This window comes from Protopterus annectens, chromosome 12.part0, assembly GCF_019279795.1.
Source record: "Protopterus annectens isolate FY-2018-M chromosome 12.part0, PAN1.0, whole genome shotgun sequence".
Lineage (NCBI taxonomy): Eukaryota > Metazoa > Chordata > Ceratodontiformes > Protopteridae > Protopterus > Protopterus annectens.
Window position 1 is genome coordinate 1,376,843,296 of NC_056746.1, and position 14,672 is coordinate 1,376,857,967.

The 14,672-nt window shown below is 42.5% G+C and overlaps 1 protein-coding gene across 1 annotated transcript in view; it reads right to left on the minus strand.

Moving 5' to 3' along the window:
* Positions 1 to 14,672, minus strand: part of LOC122817219 (sodium-dependent lysophosphatidylcholine symporter 1-like) — a 985,499-nt gene that overhangs the window by 189,964 nt on the left and 780,863 nt on the right. The window contains exons 11-12 of the mRNA XM_044090437.1: positions 9,993 to 10,105; positions 9,384 to 9,527 (exon numbers count right to left, since the gene is read on the minus strand). Coding sequence (XP_043946372.1) covers positions 9,384 to 9,527; positions 9,993 to 10,105 — 257 coding nt within the window. The remainder of the gene's footprint in view (positions 1 to 9,383; positions 9,528 to 9,992; positions 10,106 to 14,672) is intronic.

Genomic DNA, 14,672 nt, shown 5'->3' on the forward strand with positions numbered 1-14,672 from the left:
GTTTCTGGGCTGACCACCCCCCTCTTATGTGCGGCATCTCCATAATGTCTCCAAAGGAGACATCCTCTGGGGGTGACCTGGGGGAACCTTCCCCTTCCACTAAGTCCGTGTCCTCCATGAGGGACTCGGGGGAGTCCAAGTGCCTCCTCTTACACTTTCTTTTGTGAGGGACCTCCTCGGCGGGGCTGTCAGAGGACGGCTCACCAATGAGGTCCTGTTCCTCTACGGGAACTAACTGGGGCACTGACGCAGGCTGTCCCTGGGGCCAGACAATGGAAGACAGGCCCATGTGCGAGGGAGTGAAGGGTGGATCCATAGCATGGACCGGGGACCTCAAACTCCTCGACAGCACCCTCTCCACCATGTCGAAAGCCAAAGGCGAACCACTCTCCCCTGGCTCCGAGAGTAGTCCCCTCGGCTCCGACGTGAGGACCGATGTCGGAGCCGACGCGACTGGACCCAAAAGGGAAGTGTGTTCCGACAACAACGGAGCCGAAGACACACTCACCCCTGTGGATTCGAAGCTCGGCTCTCGGCCCCGAGAGCTCGGATCTGAAAGATGACCCGATAAACTCGAGGGTAAGGCCGGCGTCGAAGTAGCAACTACTATCGGCGACGACTCCCTAGCTCCGAGACGACTCGGATCAGACGGCTCCGAAACCCGATAGTGGATCGGAGAAGGAGCAATGGGTGCAAAGAAAGGGGCTGAGCTCCCTCCCGGAGGGGGGGGGGGGAGGCAGGAGCACTCCCATCTGCATCTGGACTTGCAGGTCCATATCTGCGTCGGACAGACTCCTGGTAGACCTGGAAGAAGTCATCAAGGCAGGCCAGGAAGGCCGCTTAGACGACCTCGAAGGTGACTGGGACTCCTCTTCTGGCTCCGGAGAGAAGCGTGGAGAACGGAGCCGAGAGGGGGAAGACCTGGAAACCCTCATGGAGGAACAAGTCAATGTAGCCGGCAGAGCCGAAGAGACTGATTCGAACCCGCCACCTATGGCTCTTGTGCCTATCCATCTCCTTTTCCTTCTCTCTATGTCTCTTCTCTTTACTAGAAGAGTCCCCCTCTCCCTGGGAAGCAGGGAGGTTAAGTCCCAGCCAGGGGAGGGGGAGCTGAAGGCTGGACAGTCGCAGCTGCGACTGGCGCCATTGAGAGAGAGGAGGAAGAAGAATCTGGGGGCACGAATCCCGCCAGGATTAGCTTGTTTCTCCTGTCCCTCAGAGCCCGGGGGTTAAAGGCCGCACAAATCTGGCATCCCAATGTTAAGTGGGCTACCCCCAGGCAAAGAACTCACTGAATGTGGCCATCCGCTGGGGACAGCTTATGACCACACTCAGCACATTTTGAAAAAATGGCCTTAGGGCCCTCGGCCATCACACTCAAGCACACACCCTAACACACACAATAAGGGGAAGGGAAAAAACACTAATTTACTACTAAATACAACAAAAAAATGGTTTAACTAAACTATGGGTCTACTATACACACTCACACACTGAAATCACTATTTTTTTAACAAAAATACTCCTAAATTCCTCTCACCTAAAACACTAAGAGCTCGTCCCTTATGCTTCAGAAGCCGCAGCAAACGAGATCTGAGGACTGGAGAGAGGTAGCAAGGTATTATGGGTAAGGGGGAGGAGCTGAGAGCTCGGATCTTTAGCGTGGAAAGCTGCCGGCTCGGATCCGATACCCACAGGTTGCTGATCAAATGAAGTTAACTACTTCAGATCATGCATTATACAATACAATTCCATCCCGGCTCTGACACCATGTCACTTTAGTGTTAGGACGTGAATAAAAGAGTCTTTGTGGGTTCTGTTCAAGCAGCTTTATTTCATACAAACACATCACTATAGAGGCTTACTGACTATAACTTAAGTAACTTATATACAAACTAACAACTGTGATCATGCATGCTTACTCTCTGGCTGGTACTACAAAATGGAACTAGGGATTGCACGTGTTTGGAATTTATATGTGTACATACAGCCTCTTAAAGATAAAACACACACACTTTACACTCTGATCTACAGTCCAGAAAAATCTCACACTTCTTTTCGTGAGGAAAAGGTGTCCTTCCACAATTGAACTATGCCTTCCCCCTATTAAAATCTACATCCAAAAGAGCCTAGATCAACTCCTTACCATCAGAAAAAACATGCAGATTTATGACCCTCTCCCCCAGATGAAAACACCAACACGATACATTATTCTGTATTATAGAGCTGAATTGTTGCTTAGATATCTGTTGTCTTAGTGTTCTGCAAATATACAAAGATCAGTATATATTTTTTGGGTTTTATAATTTGCACTCTGATTCCTCACATCTCTGTTGAACCCCCCCCCCCCCTCCTTGTTCTGGTAGTAGTTTAAATTTGGTGGCTTTTGCAGTGCCCGCCGCACTGTGGATTTGATCTAGGACACTCCCCCAGTCCCATCTCTTTACTGCATTCTACCTAATAAACCCTTTCTGCACTTGCTTTTAGTCCTTTTTAATTTAATTACATTTTTTCAAACTATGTGTGGACTAATATTGCTACATACTCAAGTGTGCCAGCTTGCACTGCATGTGAATTGTTTTTACTATTGTTTTTGCTACTTTTCTGGAAAAAAAAAAATAAAAAAATTTGTAAGCCTGTTTCCTACCTTTCCTGTAATTAGTGTTCCAGATACAGATTTGCTGTATCCAGGACTATTTGTAAGCTTCTGAGCCCACAAGCCTTTCTGTGTTGGAGGGAAGCCTTCTAGCTTATCAGTGGGAGTGGTGAGCACTAGGTAACCTGTCTACCACATAGGGAGTGGTTCTGGCCCAGAATTTGTAGTTGTTGGCCGTTTGGGCGGTCTTCCATCTCTCTCAACTTTCTGATTTGAAGGCCTGCATTTGCACTTGTTTCTGTCCTGTAACTCCTGGGCCCATCTCATTTGCTCACTCAAAAAAAAAAAAAAATCTGCTTTTACTGTATTTGTGTTTCTTCCTACTTTATCTTGCTTTTACGTCATCTTAAAAGTACTCAATTGTATTTATTACTACTTGGCGTAACTCATTCTAAGCCTTTTAGTTTAAGCACTTGGACTTCAGACCAGTTGTTTTACATTAGGAAGGTTTGTGGTCTGCATTGTGGTGGCAGGACAGGTAGCTTACATCCTTCTAAGTTGGGAACTGCTGATTGAGGGCTCAGTGTCTGTTATTCTAAAAGTGTATTAATTCTGTTTTAAGCTCTTGGGCTTCAGGCCAGTTATTTTACATTAAAAGGGTTTGTGGTCTGCACTCTTGTGGGAGGAGAGGCTGGACTCTGCCCTTCTAGCTGGGAATTTCTGGTTAAAGGCTTATAGTGCCTGCACATCTAAACTGCTTCTTACTGAAATTGGTACAACTTGTTTGCTGTAGCATAGACTAGATCCAGGCCTGCTGAATCTAGCTTTATTTGTATGCTGCTTGTTTGTTTGCTTATTTCCCTAAAACGCGGCTTTTCAGTGCTTCTGTGGATCCCTAGTGATATCTGCATTGCTTACTGTACTTATTTCCTTGTTTCACTTGAAAGAAAGTTACTGTTTGTCATTTTTGCATTTAAGTTACCTGAAACACATTGCATTTAAGTTACCTGGTACTTGCTCACTAAAGCAATTATATAAGTCAGTACTAAAATATTAAAAGCACTACAACCTCACAAACTCCCCTTCAGTACCTCGTTCCCCTTTGTCCCTTTTTTTTCAATTATAAAGGAATTCCCAATACTATTCTAGCATGTCCAAAGGTCAGTTGTCAATCTCCTCTCCGGTCCAGCTGGTGAATCTCAGAATCTTGAGGCAATGTTACAACTGCCTCATGTACACAGACAACCCTCTCCTCCTCCCAACAAATTCCAACACATGTGAGAGATAAAACCATATAGCCATACTGGAGGCTAAGCTCTCTCAACTCAGTACTGGCGAAACCAGTCAGGAGGAGAAGGAAACCACACTCACTACAATTCCGATCTCACATAGACCTACCATGACAGCAAACCAAACACATAAACACACAAAAACATACTCGGAGGCTCTAAATAAAAATCTGCCTAAGCAGCAGAGACCTCCAAAGCAGACACCCAAGCAACCGCTACCCCAAAACAAAACTCATGCAACACATAGTTCACAAAGCCAGTGTGCCGAACAGTCACAGCCCTTAAGGCTAAACAGCACACCTGATACACTTGTAATAGGTGACTCTATCGTCAGGCACACTGACGTCCCGCTCACCAGGCTGAACAAGGAGAAGGTCACGGTGACCTGCCTGTCGGGCGCTAGGATCCGCCACATAACACAAGCACTCAGGTCACTCCAAGGCAAGTACAAATATGACTCAGTCATTGTCCATGCTGGTGTGAATGACATGAGACGTACCTCCTTGGACTACATGAAAAGAGACATAGAGGAGCTCTCTGAGCATGTTGCCCAGGCCAGTATGACCCTGACCTTGAGTAGCATCTTACCCTCACCAAGAATGATGCCACAATATGAAGACAAGATGATCAATTTCAACAACTGGCTTAAGTATTGGTGTCATTCAAAGGGGATCCAATGCCTGTCAGCCTGGGATGACATGCTCGACAAGCCACGATGCTTCGCTAGGGACGGCTTGCACCTGTCACCCCTGGGCTTTCGGATATTGGCAAAGGCTCTTGCTACCCCCATAGTGCCTTTTTTAGGTAAGGCTCAAAAGATAAACCCACCTCCATAGGTATCACAAGGGATAAGAAACTAAGAGTAATGCTACTCAATGCCAGAAGTCTAAACCTCAAGATGTACGCTTTTCGAAACTCTCCTTAGCATGGAGAACATCGATATCTGTGCAGTAACAGAAACCTGGTTCAAGGCTCCCGAGAGCACCCCAGCACTACCAGGTTATACCTCATACCATGCTTTTCGACCCCAAAACTTGGACCGTACTACAAAAGGAGGGGGAGTATCAATATTCGTCAAAGATACCCACACCTCCAGGTTGGTGGCACAGCACGAAGCATCAGAGAATATCCATGTGCAACTAACAGTGGGTAAAACTGCCTTCCAGATTATAGCCTGCTACAGACCACCCTCCCAAACCCAGGAACCCCACTCAGTCTTTCTGAGAACACTGGAAAATATGAAGGTCTCTCCAAACACCATTATATTGGGCGACTTCAACTACCCAAACATAGACTGGGAGCATTACTCTAGCTCCAACACCCTAGCCCAAAGGTTCCTAAAATTTATAAACTCAAATGCTATGGAACAACTTGTTACCACTCCCACAAGAGGGGAAAACATACTGGACCTGATCATCACCAACATGGGGACTCTATGCTCCAGACCAGAAGTGTATCCCTCACTGGTAAGATCAGACCATAAACTAATCTCACTGGATATTCACATCCCGACTTCACCCCCTGCCCTGAAAACCACAGTGAAAAACTTCTCTAAAGCAAATTTCACACTCCTCAAAACTGAGGTGGAATCCTTCAAAGCCCCCGGGCCTGTGGAAAATACGGCCCAGACCGCAGAATCTTTTATAAACGCATTCTATGAACACCTTCAGGAATGCATGGATCATGCAATCCCAAATAAAACCAAGACCCAATCCTCCAAAGGCAGACGTCCTGTCTGGTTGACCCCAGCCATAAACAAACTATACAATAGAAAGAGGAAGCTACTACATGATAGAGCAAAATCCCAAAAAGGGAAGGCATCTCTGATCAATATTAGCAAAAAACTACGGGCACTCATAAAATCGTCTAAAGCCAGCTTCGAGAGAAAAATTGCACAGGACACTAAGGATAATCACAAGGCTTTCTTTAGTTATGTTAGGAACCTGGGTGGGAATTCCCAGATATGCTCAGAATTAGTCCAAAATGACAAAAAATACACCGAACCCACAGACATTGCCAACATCCTAGCTGACAGGTTCAGCGCAAACTTCTCCCCTCCCACCAAAAGGGCAAATATTTATCCCAGCAGAGTGCTGCCCCTGACATCTCAGATGCGCAGGTAAGAGCTGACCTCTCCAAAGCAATACACACAGCATCAATGGGACCAGATGGTGTCCCGCGCTGCGCCCTACATGAACTCCAAGAAGAGCTAAACCAAAACATAAAACTACTGTTCAATCTCAGCCTTACTACAGGATATGTACCCAAAGAGTGGCGTACAGCAACAGTGGTCCCTCTCCACAAAGGTGGTGCCTCAACGGATCCTGGAAACTATCGCCCCATAAGCCTGACTAGCTTGGTCTGCAAAGCTATGGAAAGGATCATCATGGACCTCATAAATAAAGATATTGGGGACCTACAGACACTGGATCCTACCCAGTTCGGCTTTGTTAAGGGCAGATCCTGCCTCTTAAACCTGGTTGATTTCTTTGAAACAGTCACCAAGGCCATTGACGAGGGGAAGGTGGTCCACACAGCCTACCTGGACCTCGCAAAAGCCTTCGATACAATACCCACTTGGGCATTATAGATAAGCTCACCAGCTTAAATATAAACCCCTATGTCACTAGATGGGTTGCAAACTGGCTCAAGGACAGAACCCACATGGTTAAAATTGCTGGAGCCATGTCAGACTCCAAACCAGTTACAAGTGGCGTCCCCCAAGGCTCAGTCCTGGGACCTCTCTTGTTCGGTATATATTTCTCGGAGGTACAGGCCAACACGGAAGGACTGTGGTTGACTAAGTTCGCAGATGACTGCAAACTGGGCGCCATAATCGACTCTCCAGCCGACACAAGCATCCTCCAAAAGGGCCTCATAGAAACAGACAACTGGTGCCAGAGCTACGGCCTCAAGCTAAACACCAAAAAGTGTATAGTCATCCCCTTTGGCAAAAACAAAGTGCCCACAAATTACCACATAGGTGGTAATCCATTAAGTACAGAAGAAGCAATTAGGGACCTGGGGACCCAAGTTGATAGCAATCTCTCATTTGACAACCACGTGGCCATAGTGGTTAGAAAAACATTTTATATAGTTTATAAAGTTACTACTTTGAAATCTCATAATAAGTCAGGTGATTCCTTATTTGCAAACACTGTCGGTTCTTACTGGAATAAACTCCCCACAGAACTGACCTCCCTAGGCTCATGCCATCTTTTCAAAAAACAGATGAAAACTCACCTAATAATTCACTGGCTATGCCCCTGCTCTAATCCTGACTGACCTCAGCAAATTTATTACTCTCCCCAGTCTGCTCCTGTGTACTTTTGCTCCTCTGTTCTAACTTAAACTGACTTCCACAGTCCCTTTTTTTATACCTTCACTCTTCTGTTCTTAGTTCTGTATTGACTCCCCTCTGACCACTCTGTTTTTCTGTCTCTTGCGTCTTTTAGCTGACCTCCTATAATCCTGCTACCTTTTATATTTCTGACTATCTTTGTTTTTCCCCGTCTCCTTTACCTACTGCCTGTTCCTTAGCCTCACTAAGTCCAGAATTCCTATACCTAACAGTAACTGTACTTTATTATTTCCTTTCTCTTTACATCATTTCTGCCTTTTACCTATCTCTAACCTTTTAATATCTTTTACACTACTAACCTGCCTGTTTAACACTTTATATTAACCTCTTTTATGCTTTCAGCCAAGACCTATTTGTTGTCATGACTAGCTACTATGGATATTGTTTTAACTTTAAATTGTTTTTGATACTGAAGCTTTTCTCCTCAGCCCCTGACTGAATTTTGATTGTCATCTAGTCAGATTTGTACATGAAAAATGTATTTGCATTTGTATTTTGCCATATTATACTATATTAGTTTTTAGCTTTATTTGTATAGATAGTATTATTAATGACTTCATATATTATAGTGTATTAGTCTGATAGTGGAGCTTTTCTCCTCGGGCTTCTGCTGAAAATGGACATGTATCCAGCCAGACTAGCCCGGTTAACAAATGTAAAATAAATAAAATAAAATAAATATAGCCCACCTAATCATGAAGGGATTCACATCTAGATCAGGGGAGGTCATCGTGCCTCTTTACTCATCCCTCATCAGGCCCATAATTGAGTACAATGCCCCTTTTGGGATGTACCTTACCAGACACCTGCAGCAACTGGAAAGACCCCAAAAGTACCTCACCAAGAGGATCATAGGGCTCAAACAGATGCCATATGCTGCCCGGTTAAAGAAACTCCAGCTCTACTCAGTGGCATACCGCCTGCTCAGAGGCGATCTGTGCCTGATGTATAAAGCCATGTCCAACCCGGAATTAATGGACATGCTGCACCTCAGAAAATCCAAATCCCATCGAGCTACACGCTCGAGAGACTTGAACCTCAGCACCGAAATAAATAGGACATGCTGGAGGGACAGATTCATAACCCAGAGGCTCCCTTCACTCTGGAATAAAATCCCAGTCCAGGTTAGGCAGAGTCCCTCATTGACTCTCTTCAAGTGGAATCTTGATGAGTGGATGGGAGATCGTAGGTTTACCCCGGGTATCACTTCTGTGTCACTGTTAGGCAGAGGCACAGTGTACTAACCTCGAAAAAGGGCATAGCAAAATTAATTTAAAATGGGTGGCGAAAGCCAAACACACTCTGGCTAGGCTTATAAATGCCCTAGGGCAGATAGCCTAGTATGAACCTATGAACCTATGATACACTAGCCAAAACCAAATGGCTACTCTTTCCCCCTAAAAATTACCTTCCTGCTTCAAAGTTAGCAACGTGGAATACTTTCCTTTCTTCGCAAGCAGACTCACAGAAAGGCAACCACTACGCAGTCTCAAATTGCTTGAAACATCCTCCCCAATCTCCTTGCACCACACACAAAACTAAAACTGTCAGATCATGCCTTCCCTAAGACCTACCTCTACAAACAGTGAAGAGTAAATCCTTCAACACAGGCAACATCACATAGCTCCAACACTCCTACCAATGAACTGAAACACACAGCCGCCTCAAATGTAATCCAAACAGTTAGCATCTTCTAGGAATCTCTGCTCCGAATGCATATAAACTTATTTTTAAATGTACCTTTATGTAGCAATATAATTATTCTCTGTGTACTAGCCACTGCTTCTTATAATCTTCTTCAAATACTGGTTGGACATATTTATGTCTCTCCAATTTTTATGCCTCAGTTTTCTATAGTGTATAAATTTTAAACCGGGGCTAAACCTGAAAACATTCCAGTTGGATCAGTGTTCTACCCCGGTTAATAGGTCAATGAAGCAACAAATAAGAATAAATTATAAACATTAATGTACTTGATTCCACTGTGTTTTGCACTTCCAGCCTCGGGTTTAATCTTATGTCATATGTCATATTTTAATCACTTGTCACATACTGTTTCACTCATTTTGGTGAAAAAAAAAAAGGTTGTGAGATATATTCTAGGCTCACTGTGTGCTAGGAATAACAGAACTCTTACTGTAAACTTAATGCAGACAGTCCTTGTGAAAGGCCACCACAGAATTTATTGAAGAGAACGTAAAACGAGAAGAACATGGACTCTATATTCATGCAGTCAGGGTTCTTTATTCGGAAGTCATCCACAGCATCTGGCAACATAGACCTAGGGTAAAACATCAAGTGAAACAAAATCACAGTAAATCCTGTACAACTGATGATCATTAAGTAAGCTTGTAAAGTGCCATAAAAACCTAAATCACTCCACAAGCTGGAAAGTAACATGCCTATATATTAACTTAGCTCACTTCACACTCGCCCACACTTTAAAATGAAATTATATTTTTTAAAAGTTAAAATAAAATACAATTTTTTTTCTTTTTATATTTTTCTTGACAGATTAAGGAATAATATTCACAGTAGTTCTAACACCAGTACAAGCTGCACTTCAAGCAGATAAAGTCACTGCCTGTGTTTGAGGGATGGATAACAAGTATACTGACTTCTCTACCAACTGATGTTACCGCTACAATAAAACAAAATACTAAGTCTCTATGTCTGTCCACATCTTAGTATCTATCGCACAAACCAGCACTATACTGTGTGTGAAGCTTTTGTCTTATTGACTTACCATGGTAGCAGGTAGATCACAGACAGACTACACCCAGAAATCACCACCATAACTGCAAACAATGAAAAATAACGAGCCAGGAAAGCAATCACAATAAGTGGTGGTATGAAACACTATGAAAAGAAAAACACATTATATTAGTGAACATGTGACCAACAACCTTAGAATAACTATGACTCTGCCAAGGTTATTAGGCTGCATTGGTCGGCTTTTCTAGCATGTAAAGTACAGAAAAGGTGCAGTATGTCAGATTTTACCCCCCACATTTTCTTTAGTACATGACTACAAAACTTACCCAGTAAAGCTCAAACACTGCAGGAACAGACGACTGACTCACGTCAACCCTCTGGTTCTCCATCTGTGATGGGTCCTGCACATTCTATAGACAAGGGCTCAGTCTCCCAAGAAAGTGATTACTTGGTTACACTCTGTGGTCTCTGTGAAACCCAAGTTTATTGGTGGCACTTTTGCGGTCTCTGTGAAAGCCAAGTTTATGTAGCACTTATTATGACTCTGTAAAAAATGACACGCACATCTCTCCCCAGCTGGTAAATGTGACAGAGATGATTGACTAAATGGGGAATGACATAACGTTTAACATCACATATGAAGGATAACAGATATACTTCCTGCCTGCACCATGAACCATATACTACACTACACTACAAAATCAGCTACAATGATTTAAACAAAGAGTGGTGGGATAATTCCCAAACATTCCAGCTTTTACAGCCCAGCAGTAAGCATGCCAACTACTGAGTGATAACAGTTACAGGCAGCATCAGAAGACAAAAGGAAAGTGATACTCAATTAACTTTAACCCAAACTATGTTCTTATCCTGCTTGTTATTTGGTCATTTAACCAAGTCCAGCTCTTCCTGACCTCAAGGACTTTTGCACAACAGGCCTGTTTGTCAACAACTTCTTCTTTAAGTTTTTTTGCAAACTCATATTCATTTCATTTATACTTTTTACCCATTCTGCTTCTGTCAATAACACAACTCAAAACTTCTTTATTAAAGAATTCTACACAAAGCCAAAAATAATCAGAGAACAAAAGTCCAAAATCAGGGACAAATTTTAAATATTACTGTAATTCACTTAAAAAGCTAATAAGAACAATATATTTTGCACCAACATGCTTTTCTGAATAATAAAAAAAGTAAGAAACTAATGTGTGGCATTGTTGACCTTACCTCTGTGATTTTTCAAAAAAAGTCAAAACTTTTGTCATGGCATGAATAAAAATATGAAGAAAAATCAGGGACATTCTGCAACTTTCCAGACAGTTGATAAGCATAGTTGTATGGCTTTGGGCTTTCTTAGAGAGAGATCAACACTAGAGTCACATAACTATATCAATAAACATACAAGGTAGGTGAGCGAAGACCTGTGGTATGCTGAATCTACCTACGTGCGTCAGTTAGGTTATATACAGCTGCCATGCTCTTACCATGATCCATCCTTTCATCTACTTCTCCTAGACATCCAAAACCCCGTCTTTTGATGTACACTGAATCACTGCCTCTACAAATGCTTGCCAAGGCTTCAACACCCTGCCTGGCATATTCCACTTCTTTAAGGCAGTCCTAAGTTCTTTCCTTTGCTGATTCACTGAAATCCTTTCTATTTCCGTCTTCTCCCATGTTTGCCATCTGTAAGACAATCAGACTGCACCAATTCCTTCAGACTGCTCTGCAATTTTTTTCCAAAACCCTTCCTGATGTGGAAGCAATACTAACAGATCACTTACTGCCAAAGCTGTGTACACCTACCTTTGCAACTATTCTGAGTCTTCTAAAAAGTGCATTCCATCCCACATCATCTTGCATTACATGTGAAAATTCAAAAATTCTCTTCTAGCTAAAAAGAGTAAATTAATTACCATTATACTTTTCAGTTTATTACTTTTTAAGCCACACAACAGAAATGAAAATGTAAATTTGTAGCACTTTAGGAAAATATGATGACTAGCAAAAACTAACAAAGGTTATTAATGACATAATGACATTCAGTATTTTCTGGTCATGATGCTGCACTTGGCAAAAGCTAAGGCACCGAGATGAGTAACACTTGACTGCAAACAGTTTAAAATGGTACTGTGTCTGGATATTTCAGACTGCAGATTTTTTTTCTTATTGCTGGTGTTGTCATTCAGTTGCCTGCAAGGGGAACAATTAAGCAACTAAAATCCACCAAACAAACTAGTAAAAACAACCCAGGAAGCCTTCCGCAGATGGTGATTACAATGAATCCAATAAAGTGTCAGGTAACCACGGAGTAAAATCAGTAACGTTACTGATTTTACTCCGTGGTTACCTGACACTTTATTGGATTCATTGTAATCACCATCTGCGGAAGGCTTCCTGGGTTGTTTTTTGTTTTTGCAAGGGGAACAATCACTGTCATGGATTTCATTCAAATTTACAGATACCTCCACTATGCCCAAACACCTCAGTGCCACTGAGCACTTAGACAGTGATGCCAAGAATGGTGTATGTAACCTCCCCTGGCATTCCGCTCATTATTTCCATAAATTCAGGACACGCCATACTGCTCTAATTACTCTGTATAGAGTTAACACTTTGTGTTAACCCCATTCTACACATATTACAGAAAGTACAGGTGTGCAAGTAAACTTGTAACAACATGTTCCAAAAGATCACTGCTGCAGAAGTATGAAGCTACATGGGATATATTCTGCCCAAGATTAGACATATTCGGCCAGTATACAAAAGCTACTGCACATCTTCCATGTGCTCCATATGTCAGAGGAAGCATAAGGGTATACTCGTATAAAACAAGCAGGTCCAGATCTGGATGGATATATGCAAAAATGGGGAAAAGAGCTGTGGGTGGATGTGCTAGGAGTAAGAGGGACAGGAACAAGGGGAAACCCACTCTGGCCAAGACACAGAAGGAGACGAAATAGGATCCATAGAATGAAATAAGAAGGAGGCTGGTGAAAAGGTTGTAGTACAACAGTGATCTATTTGAAAGTTAACTGTTATGGCAAGCTTACTTACATACCTGTACTGTGTTTATTATTAGATTAGATCTGTTGCAACAGCATAAAGCTATATGGGATGATTGCCAAAGCCTAGACAGCCAAAGAGCAGGAAGAAGGATCACAGTCAAGGAGCCCTTATAGAAAAGACCTAGCCAATCCTGGTCTGGTCCTGGGGAATGTGTCAGTTGTATAATGTCTAGTGAAGGTGTGTCCAGTAAACCAAGCTGCTGCCTCCAGAATAGTCCTAGAGTCCACTCCTTTCCAAAAAGCCCTTGAAGTACACAGAACTTTGGTAGTGAACTTTAACTTTCTGAGGTAGGGACTTTCCATGGTGAGAATAACAAAAAATAGATGGAATGACATAACTATTTAGAAACTGTCTTGACGTTGGTTTTCCTTTATCTCTATCAAATGAGATGAAGAGCCGATCAGAAGCTCGAAAGTCTTTTGTCCTGCCAATTTAGTATTCAAGCTGCCTGTCAATAACCAGAGTATGTAAGATTCTCTCTCGCTCCCCTATTTTTTGGTTCAGGAAAGAACACAGCAAGATGAATACACTGATTAAAAGTCAATTCAGAAACCACCTAAAGCACGAAGTAAGAGTTATCATTTTTAAGGCTACCCTGTTCCTTAGAAACACAAGGAGGGGTTGAATCATCAGTAGAGCTTGCAACTCACATACTCGCACAGCCGAAGTCAGAGCTGTAATGTAAGTAAAACATTTTCTGTGTCAAGGACTTCAAATCAGCTTGCTAAGCAGGCTCAAAAGGTGTAAGAGTGAGTGTTTCTAACACAAAGTTGAGAGCTTAAGAAGAAGCCACCTGTTTTTTTGAGGTGGATGGATATGTAGCACACCCTTTCAAAAATTGTTTAACCTGCAATAAGGAAGAAAGGGGGATCTAAAGGCAGGCAAACAGAAATGGTAAAAGTATGAATTTTAATAAATGAGCAAGTAAGGCTTGCTTTGAACAATTTACACAGACACTGGACACCAGAGGGGCCTCTACAGTGGACAGGTCCTAGTTCTTCTTCTGGTACCAATTAAAATTCCTTCCTTTTGGTTAAATGGTATTTTCTAGTGGCAAGTCTTCTGGTGTACTTTAATGCCTGCTGCACAACATCTGAGAAAAGCATTTTGAAATAAATTTTGAACTTTTATGTACAAATTGAGAGAAGAGACACATGCAACACAGATCTTCTGGTTCCTTCTTTTTGGGTACTACAAATATTCTGGAATAAAATTCTTTGTCTTGTTAAGATTTTCTAACTGGTTCTATGACCACTTGGGATAATGTCTGATTTAGAATAGGAGGAAACAGATGAGGTTGATTTTTTGGATATGAAGGAACCTTTAGGTTTGGAGGGAAAGAGTTCTAGTGCCACTTGTATCAATTCTGAACTATTTCTAGTACCTAGGAATCAGATGCAATTTGATTCTATAGACAGAAAGAGAAAGATTGTTTGTTAGATTGTGTAGATGACCATGATGGGGATGGGAGGTGGGGGGGGGGGGCTGGATTAGGAGATCATGCATTCTTCTTGGTATGAGATGGATGCCAGGTTCCACTCCCTTTTTTCTTTGAATCCCTTGCTACTTTTTCTTTTTATTATTGTTTACTGTTTTTTTTTTTCCTTGGACTGTTTTTTCTCTAAAAAAAGGCTCTGGACAG